The sequence below is a fragment of the Myodes glareolus genome, chromosome 26 (genome assembly GCF_982192425.1).
Source record: "Myodes glareolus chromosome 26, mMyoGla1.1, whole genome shotgun sequence".
Lineage (NCBI taxonomy): Eukaryota > Metazoa > Chordata > Mammalia > Rodentia > Cricetidae > Myodes > Myodes glareolus.
Genome location: NC_142051.1, coordinates 12,108,534 through 12,118,616, shown reverse-complemented (window position 1 = coordinate 12,118,616; position 10,083 = coordinate 12,108,534). Strand labels below are relative to the sequence as shown.

At 44.8% G+C, this 10,083-nt stretch overlaps 1 protein-coding gene across 1 annotated transcript; it reads right to left on the bottom strand.

Moving 5' to 3' along the window:
* Positions 1–231: 231 nt before the first annotated feature.
* LOC125389790 (retinol dehydrogenase 16-like) lies at positions 232–5,446 on the bottom strand. The gene is made up of 4 exons (XM_087901904.1): positions 4,975–5,446; positions 2,548–2,806; positions 1,187–1,350; positions 232–736 (listed from the first exon to the last, which is right to left on the bottom strand). Exons 1-4 carry the CDS (start codon positions 5,285–5,287, stop codon positions 519–521), a joined length of 954 nt encoding a protein of 317 aa, XP_087758030.1. The 5' UTR covers positions 5,288–5,446; the 3' UTR covers positions 232–518.
* Positions 5,447–10,083: the final 4,637 nt, after the last annotated feature.

Sequence of the window (10,083 nt, the reverse complement as noted above, 5' to 3'; positions counted from 1 at the left end):
AAAGAAAGTCATTATGTTACTGTTGACATAGTGAGAGTCTCTCTCAAAATAGATAAAAAAAAAATATAAATAAAGAGTTTAACCATAAGGACAGGTGGTAGACCAGAGGACCAAAATTATGTTCCCAACTCCAGAGTTAGGTAATTCACGAGAGCCTGTAAGTTCAGGCCCAGGGAAAACAATCATCTGGTCTCTATGGGTATTCCTACACACATGCAATATAGACACACATGCAGACAGAAAAGAAATGTTTTAAAATTAAAATGAGTAAAATGTGTGATGATGATACATGAAAGATCACTTTGTGTTTTTACCAAAATTGTAATCATTGTATGGACATAGCAGTTTCTCCTGTGGCTCTATGTCCTCCAGGGTCACACTGAAGGAAGACAAGTCAGGCACCTGTGGATGTCCCTCCCAATGACAAGTTTGTCCCGATCCCAGCCTCTGCCTTCTCCTGAGGATCCTCTCCCTCACACTACACCCTTATACCCCAACTACGGAAGCAGATTCAGGCTTCACAGAGCTTTGTCAGGCTTCACGGAGGCTCCATATAAGATGGCATCTGCAAGACAGGTGGGCAGGTAGCTCATGGGGATGAAGAAGAGCTTGGCTTCCCAACCAGCCGAGTATCGGGTCCGGGGATGACAGGAAGTCAGCGCATGCTCCATGCAGTCTGTCACCAAGGAGAGGTCCTCTTTGCACTTTCGGTCCAGTGACTTTAGCGATGTCAGATCTGCTCAGAAGGAGAAAGGATTCAAGGAGTGATTATCTTATTTCTACCATTCATACCCTAGACCAACATGGAGGAAAGCCTCGCTAGAGCCCATTCCTCCCACGTCAGAAGCCATGCCCAAGCCTAGCCTGTCCCACATCATCAGGAGGACACAGCCTGGCTCTAAAGGGCCACCATGTACATGCTCCACCTGGGTGTCAGCTCATGGAACGTGCTGCCTATCCTGGTCCCATTGCTGGCTTCACTCTCAGCTGGAGAGGGTGAGAGGTTCAGATGGAACAGAGCCCCAAGCTCTGAAGGTCAAGAATGCTTTCAGAGAATGTAACCATCTATCCCATGATTTTAATTGCCCTTCTTTTGAAGAGAAAGATCCTGTGGTTACTTCTGGTAAAATGAACAGGAGCCTAGGGATTCAGACTTGTTTGGCTTGGGCCCTCATAAATCACATACGGGATGCCAGGAACTTCTCTCCATATGCCTCTTTCACTTCTGTGCTGGCCCGGTCCCACAGTGCTTTAGCACTACACAGATGCGTGTCACTACTGGAAACAGCAGTCCGGAAGAAGCCAGGCTCAACAATAGCCACCTTCACTCCAAAATAGGAGAGCTCCCTCCTGCAAGACAGACAGACATCAAGGACTTCAGAGGACTTTCTGTGAGGTCACTCAGAATCAGAGCGCAGTCACATGACAACATCAGCCTGTGGTGAGGAGAGGCCACAAGCATCAGACAGGTGTTGTGCAGCATTTGGGGATGAAGCTCCTGGTGAGGGCAATGCCTCTGCGCTTTAAATGTCACCCTAAGTACTTGGAGTATGACGCTCACCTGCCTAAAACCAGACACTCTGTTCTCTGACAGCACGTGTGAGTTCTCTCCATGTACAGCTGATGGAAAGATCACCATCCTTGCCCGGGTCACCTCCATCTCACCCCTAAGTCTCAGTCTGCCCTCATCTGTCCCAGGACGCTCCCAGGACATCTCCCCCTTACTTCCTGTGGGAGTCTTCAGAGAGCAAGCCTCTGCCTGCCACTTCCTCCCATCCACAGCCTCCATGTTCCCTGAAGCCAGGGATGTACCTGCCCCGAATGGCTCCCCTCTTGCAATTTCTTTGATGTGCTGTACATTACTGTCCAGCACCCTATGGCTCTCCTCAGGTATATCTCAGCCCACCTGGTGACCATCCTCCTCCATATCCAGCCTGTCCTTTCCCCAAGGAGAATCCTCCTGCAAACAGGTTCCGGGTTTCCATGTTCAACCTTCACACTGCTGCTGCCCAGTCCTGCTACAGGATCCTGACAAAGAGATGTTAACTATGCCCGACACAACTGACTGGGCCATGGCCATGCCTAGGAAAGGACCCACATCTCTTGTTTCTCCTCTCTCAGCTGCTATAGTCTTCAGTTCAGGCTCAAAACATTTCTGCTTGCTGCACTGTGTTGATTATGGGCCCCACAGGGGCCTCATACCTGTCTGTTGATATGAATGAGATGTTCAGTCCAACTCAAATATGTGTTTTGCATCATAGAGCTCAAAGGTTGGTATTATTGACCCAAAACACTTACAGGTCAAATTCTGTGTCACTAATGACCCCCAATGTCCTGCTTCCTCCATGACAGGAAAGATGAATCAGCTCTCAGTCCTGCCCTCTACTAGAGACATGGAAATGTGCTTCCCAATGTCTGATTCAGTGAGGATGAGGTGAAAGGGCCCCAAAATTACAGTCTGTTTCTCTCCATGATGGCATACTAAAGGCCTTGATTAAATAAATCCCCAATAAGCTTCCCTCAGGGACCATCAAACCTGTCAAATACCTGAGGGAGTCTGAGAAGGCCTCTACACCATACTTGGAGATGCCGTAACCCCCACCAGTGAAACACACTCGACCCAGGATGCTGGAGACGTTGACCACTCGGCCCCTTGCCTTCCTCACTAAGGGCAACATGCTCAGAGTCACCTCGATCACGCCCAACAGGTTCACATCCAGTATCTTGGCAAAATCCTCTTTGTTCAGCCATTCATTGGGCCCCGAGGGGATGGCGATGCCAGCATTGTTGACCAGGCCCCAGAGTCCTGGGGACAGTGGGAAGGAGAGAGAGTCACACAGCACAGCACAGGTATAGTTATGAATGAAATGCACACTCAACAAGATAAGACAGCTTAGACATGTGTTTACTGGAGACTAGGACACAATGGAGATCAGCATGGTGTCATCAGGACTGCGGAACCCATCACCGAGGCTGTAGGCTCACAGCGTGGATACCATCCTCTAAGTCTCCATGACCCAGGTCCCTGCCTGGGAAGCAAGAACTAGTCATTTCTCACTCGCTGATTTTAAGAATGGGTGTTGAGGATGAGATGTGCCCACGCTGATCTATAGAACATGAAATTGTGATTATGTTTTCCAGATTATCCCCATCCTTGTAGATATTTTATTCTTTCATTTGTGGTAGTGGTTGGAATTGGAATTGTCCCTTAGGCTTATAGATTTGGTAGCTTGGTCATTGGGGAAAACAATTTTGAGAGGGGTTAGGAAATGTGACTTTGTAGAAGTACCTGTGGTCTTGCTGGAGGAAGTGTGTCACTGGGATTGGGATAAAGGTTTGAAAAGACCAAACCAGACCCAGAGTCTCAATCTTCCTGCTGCCTGGATGGATGCATGGAGAGCTGATCTGGATGTAGAACCCTCATCTCATTCTCCTGCCCCGTGCCTGCCTGGGTGACACCAGGCTTTCCAGCATTCTGATAATGAACTAAGCCTCTGAAACTGTAAGCCAGCCCCAATTAAATGCCTTCCTTTGTAAGGATTACCATGGTCATGGGCTTCCTCAACAGATATAGAATACTAACTGAGACACACTGTGGCCTTTTCCTTCAAATGGCAAATAGAAGTAGTAATGAGGAAGGATTGGGAAGAGTGGAAGCAAAGGATAAAACCAGAAGAAAAGAAAGAGAGGACAAAATTAATGCCTGGATGAAATTAGAACAAAAACCTAAAGACCTGATTGGAGGATGTTTTGGAAAACAGTGTTGTGTTCAAGGCTCTGATGAAGCTGGGCCTTGCAGGGCCCAGCATCAAGATTGAGCAGCTCTCTTCAGATGTTTGCAAACCCAGGGACAGGACAAGGGAGGTGACAAGGCTTGCTGATCACCAACAGCACTGGGCCTCCCCTCTCAACCACAGAAAATGGCGTCATTTCTTCCACCTCTGCCAGAGGCTGCCCTTCCTCATCCCCTCTGGTCTTTAGATCCTGGATGGTCAAGTAACCAATCAGCAAGGCTTCCAACTAACACCACATCTAAATGATCACTAGCTGTGCAGGGTGCTCTGGAGACTGCGTGACTGCGACTGAGCACGGCCTTTGCTGATTAAAAAAATTGCTCGATATGTCATATCCCTTTTGGCATCAAGAGTTTATCTTCTTTTGTTTTGAGAAGCCATATGGAACTCTATTCCTGTCGAGGCTTCCTAAAGTACATAAATATATGCAAGGAATTTAAATGGATACACCATAGGATGGGGAGATGATACCTGACCTAGACATCTTATGCCACTAAATAAAAACTCCAGTGGTAGGAATGGGTTACATCCGGTTGAGTCATCGGTCAAAAGGTCTCCAGGGAGCCCAACTCCTGACCCCCATCACAGGCTGTGTGTGTGTGTGTGTGTGTGAGTGTGTGTGTGTGTGTGTGTGTGTGTGCGAGGGAGAGAGAGAGAGAGAGAGAGAGAGAGAGAGAGAGAGAGAGAGAGATACCCCTTTCAAGGCTTTCTTTCCTAAGGCATTCCTCCAGTGTTGGTGTGCACTTAATCATGGCAGTGACTTTGGCTTCCATAAGGAATCCCAGGTGGAAGGGGAGACCAGGTTCCAGGTTCTCCTGAGAGAGGAGAAGCATCTGTCACAGGACCAGCCAGCTTCCCACAGAGCCAGGGACCAGCCCTCCTCTCTCACTCTCTCTAATGTGGCACTCAGCAGCCAAGAGTCCAGTCTCCCTCGAAACAGTGGCAGAAGAGGACAGACAGGAATGAGGACGTGGAATCACACAGGGCACCAGCTGACCGAGACTAGAGAGCTTGAAGGACTGGGTGTAGGAGTAAGAGGAAGGGCTGACAGGCTGGGGAGGGTCAGAGTCTGCAGCCACTTCAATTCCACCCCCATCATCAGAAATCTTTGCAGCCAAAGCAGATATTCCCTTCATGCAGCCAACAAGTCAGCAGACACAGACAGGGATCTCAGTGGTACCTCTGTTCCCAACACGCTCCTTTACCCACTGAGTGGCTGCCACAATACTCTCTGTCTTGGTGACATCAAGGATCACTGTCTCCAGCCTGTCTGATGTCTTGTTCCTCAGTTCCTCGGCTCCCTTCTCCGTCAGACATGCAGCCAGCACCCTCATGCCTCTCCTGTCCAGCTGTCTGGCCAGCAGGTTCCCAAAGCCCGAGTCACAGCCCGTGATGAAGACATGCTTGTCTTGGAGATGGCTCACTACCTGCCTCTCCCTGATCAAGCGCAGGAGGGTCCACAGGCCCACTAGAGCCACCAGGTAGAGCCACATGGCTTTCAAAGGACAGGCACAGACAGTCTGGGACAGAGTGTGCCTGGCCTCTATTCCCAAAGGATGAAGTAGGCACAGAGAACTCAGAGACACAGAGAAATGCAGGCTTTTAACAAGGAGTACAGACTTTGTTCTCTGTCCACAGTCTGTCTTCAATATTTATTCTTGCTTCACTTCTCTGCTCTTTCACCTGTTTCCTTATCTGATGTATAATAGCTTTTGGCATTCTCTTATTGGTTGCCAAAGAAAACACCACTGTCTATTCAGTAACACACCTCCGTTCTCTTATGATCTTTGCTTCTTTTATCACGTGGGAAAAAACACATGTTACCTTACAGATGCCGACCATATTCAAGCCCTGTTTCACCTTGTGTTCTGTATCTTGCACTCCACCTCCCCAAACACAGGATTTGTGATCATAGTTAGGTGCTGTGGCCCATCTCCTCTTCGACTCAGGCCATGTTTACAAGGATATCTGGCTCCAAGCTCAGGTCTCCTTCTCAGGGTCCTCAGCCAGAATCTCTCTTCAGAAAACAAAGTTGCTCTCCTGACACAAACCACAACATTATATAGTAATTATTCAGCCATCTTTTCATGAACAAATTATCAGAACCAGGGTCCTGGTGAAGGTTAATCCAAAGGCACGACTATTTGGCGTTATTGATTTGTGAATAAAGTGGCTGTCTTTTGCTGTGGGTTTTCACTGTTGCTGACTCCCCTTCTGTTACATAGTCATGAATTAATTCTCACAGTTCAGAACTGTTTCCTATGCCTTTGGACTACATGTGAAAACAGTTTCCTCCTGTCAGGCCTATGTTCCTCTCTTCTAAGTAAACGCAGAGATCTGCCTTCCTACAGTTCTCTTTATCAGCAGGCATTTGGTCAGTGTTTACGGCTCAGAGAAGAGAATTCCATTTAAGATATTCACAGATACCCCAGGATATAGAATTAGTACTTGTTCCTGCTACTGCTCTGGCTTTACCCCACAGCCAGAACAGATGATAACAGTGTAGTCCGGAACAGATAGAGGCCTGGCTCTCCCCTTGGTCTCTAACACTTACAGCTAAAGGTGTGTAGTCCTGCCCCATAGCCCATAGAAATGACACAGTCTGGTGTCTGTGCTTTCTGACCAAGAGCCATGGCTTCTCCCTGACTGTTCATGTAGGTTGCTCAGTTACTGAATTCTATGTATGCTGGGAAGGGAAAAAGCGGTGCTCTGAAAATAAACCGTTTTAATGCTTGCTACCACTGAAAATGTATCATCAGCCTTCCCGTCTAGAATTCCCTGATGATCAAGTTCCTTTTGCAACTAACCTGGTAGGGCTGGACAATTGCTGGTTATAAGAGTATACATGACTGGGTATGTTTGTAATAGGGGAGGAAGAGAGAAAAATGAGAAAGAAACGTGGCTAGACAAACCCTATAGTGAATCGATTTCTTACCCCCAGACTTCAGCCACTTTTCCTTATTGTGGCATCTCTTATCGAACCTGGAGAGGAATTTCTTAAGAGCTGGACTCTTAGGGACCCCATTACTCTCTTTGTCTCTAGGATTTCAGGGGAGGCTGAGGAGAGGACAGGGTGAGCTGGTGTCTTCCTTTACAGCTCCTGACTGGGAAAAAACAGGGCCAACTACAAACAGGAAGGCTGACCTCACAGGAAAACAAGGTGATGGCGCTCGAGACCCCGGATACCTAAGTCCTAGCATGATTGGGGGGAGGAAATGACTTTTCCACAAAAGGCCCCTCTCTTGTCTGCACAGCCATCTTGAGTTGTAACCTCCATAGCTGCCCCTGACTGAACTGATACAGGATTTCTTGCCTAATTTCCCAGCAAGCCATACTCAGAACCTCTAGAGTGGTGTGTAAGTTTGCATCTGGTTCCTGGCTCTAGAGATGTGCCCCACTGACTCTCTATTTCCAGCTCAAAGTAAACCAGGCGCCTTCTACTGAAGACTCAGTGTGATCGGTAATTAAAGGTCCACCATACTAGCTCACAAAAGATACTGCTTTAATAAAACAGAAGGAAAAACTTACACCAGAATCCCAACCATCTGGAATGCTGGATCCAGGCTAGAGGGAGAGGGCGGGGGGGGGGGGGGAATGTACCCTCCAGGTTTATAGGTAAACTTTTGCCTTAGGGCAACACGCCCCACGGACAGAATGTGATTGGCTGAACTCCCCTATCATCTCCCCCTTTTTTCTAAAAATAAGACAGAACAAGAACAAAACAAAAAAATATATTTCTATATAAATAGAAACAAATAATAAATATAAAATTACAAACAATATTAAGCAAGAAACATATAACAAAAGTTTTACTAAACATTCTATCTCAGGGAGTCTAAATAATGTAGATGGTAACTACAACTATCTAATCTTCAACTCCATCAAAGATCTGAGAAGGGAAATAATTTTACTCAAGCAGCACAGAAGTACAAGTGGGAAACTTCTGAAATGTGCAACAAATGGAAGAGACAACTGACTACCTGGGCAATCACCCAAAGTCTCATTTGCAATGTTGAGTCAACCAACTTTGTCTAAGGCCTGATGTAACTGACATGCCATTTTTCAAAGGCAAGAAACCTTTTAGGACTCTCTCACCCTGTCTTGGCAAGATAAGACAATCCTGCTTTTATCTATTTACAGATATTCTGTAATTCTGTCAGTGGTCGAGGTATGGGCTTTTTCTTTGCCCAAAGGCCAGTTCTGCCAGGAAGAAGACAAGCTCCAAGTGGAGTGTCTTTGGTGCTCAACATTCTCTCGGGAGTAGAGTGGTGATGCCAGGAGCGATTGTGTCTCACTACTATAGAACTATGAGTTAGATTAAAGGCCATTTTCCACAGCTCTTCAAAGAGGTTGAAGACTATACTATTTATACTAAATATGATCTCTATGCACCTAAATAACCTGATTAGCCTAAATATAATATAACAAACATATATGACTATTGATTTCTATCTATCTAACTTGAAGACTAAGAGAATGAACAACTGTGCAATGAGTGAGGACAATGACCTCCAAATGTAAACAATATATATCATTACATAAATATCTTAATCAGAGGTAGAAATGTAAATATATGTGTATATATATATATCAATACAAATAGATGTAGAAGCATACTCACATACAATATATAGAGGTAGAAGCATACTCACATACAATATTCAATATATCAATGTACAAGAATCAACACCAATAGAATTTTCTAAAAACAATAACTCACAAATACCAATATATTATTATCCCATCACCAATCAATCCCCCCTTTTTTAATGATAAACACCCCTAAACTTATAAAATACCTTCCCCATCCCCTCATCTCTATATCAATTATAACCAACCCCTAAATGATGTCCCTAAACCTGAGGGCAAATTCTGCTGGGAGAGGGGACGTCGTCCTCTAAAATTGCTTCCAGCTGTCATGGGGGCGACGTTTTCCTTAGGGGGTCCTGTGAAAATAATTGATGGTAAAATTCCAATATTAACATTTGGTATGAAAAAGTTGCAAATAGTCTCCGAGTAGTTTTAGGAGGTCTGGCCAGAGTGTTGTCAAAATTTGTGCACCATTCGGAACTGTCTTGTGTATCTGGTACCAAAAAACAGGTCTAAAAGTAGCACTATCAACATTATGACGTTATAGTAACCAGGTGGAGTTGATGTTGTGGGGCCCCATCTTCATCCTAGAAGCTTCAAAGATTACTGCAGGAAAATTTATTGTTTGTTATGGGAAAGTTAGACATTATCTACAAAGACATATACAGACACACACACACACACACACACACACACACATATATAATAAAGACAGAAACAGATGTGGGGAAAGGCAAAGAAAATTTATCTATTGTAATTATTCTGTCCCATATCTTGGCTCTTGACATGAGACAGAAACTCTGGGATATCTCTTATCAACAGGCTTGGAAATAAAGAGGGACTGAGCCATAGTCCAACTCCAAAACCAGCTCTACATATTTATAAATAAATGCACATTAGTACATATTAAAAAAATAATAATACTTACCTAAACTATTTGGTCTTATTGTTGATCCTCTTTGGGTCGTAGATGGTTTCTATCCATCAGTATTCAAATATCCAGGGTCCCTTGAATCCTTTGAAAATGAGTGTTTTTCTGTGGTGATAAGAAGAGAACCCTGTCCCCAACCTATATATTTCTCTTATCTTTGGTGTGATTATTATCCTTGCAAATGAGTTGTTATTTATCTCTTCCAAGAGGCTTCTCCTCTTCAAACTGAACCTTTATTAATTTTGATGGTATCCACAATTTTTCTTCTCCTGTGGAAACAAGAGCAAAACCCCTTCCCCAATGCAGTACATCTCCTGGCTTCCACTGTGAGGTCAGCACATTTTAAAAATAAATTGGTTGATTTAATTCATCAGACTTTTCCATTATCCAATGTCTTTCTGCAGCCATTGTCCCCTTCTCGATAGCGTTGAGAAAATTCAAGGTTAATAAAGCATTATGTAACCTATTTCTGGGGGTATTTTCCACCCCTTTCGGTTGCTCAACATATTTTTTATAGTTCAATTTGATCTTTCTATAACTGCTTGACCTGTAGGATTGTATGGTATACCTGTAACATGCTTAATATTATAATAAGCAAAAAAAAGTTTCATTTTCCTAGAAACATAAGCTGGACCTTTATCCGTCTTTATTTGTGCAGGTATACCCATGATGGCCATAACTTCTAATAAATGAGTGATTACTGAATCAGCTTTTTCTGAGCTTAAAGCAGTTGCCCATTGGAAACCTGAATACGTGTCAATGGTGTGA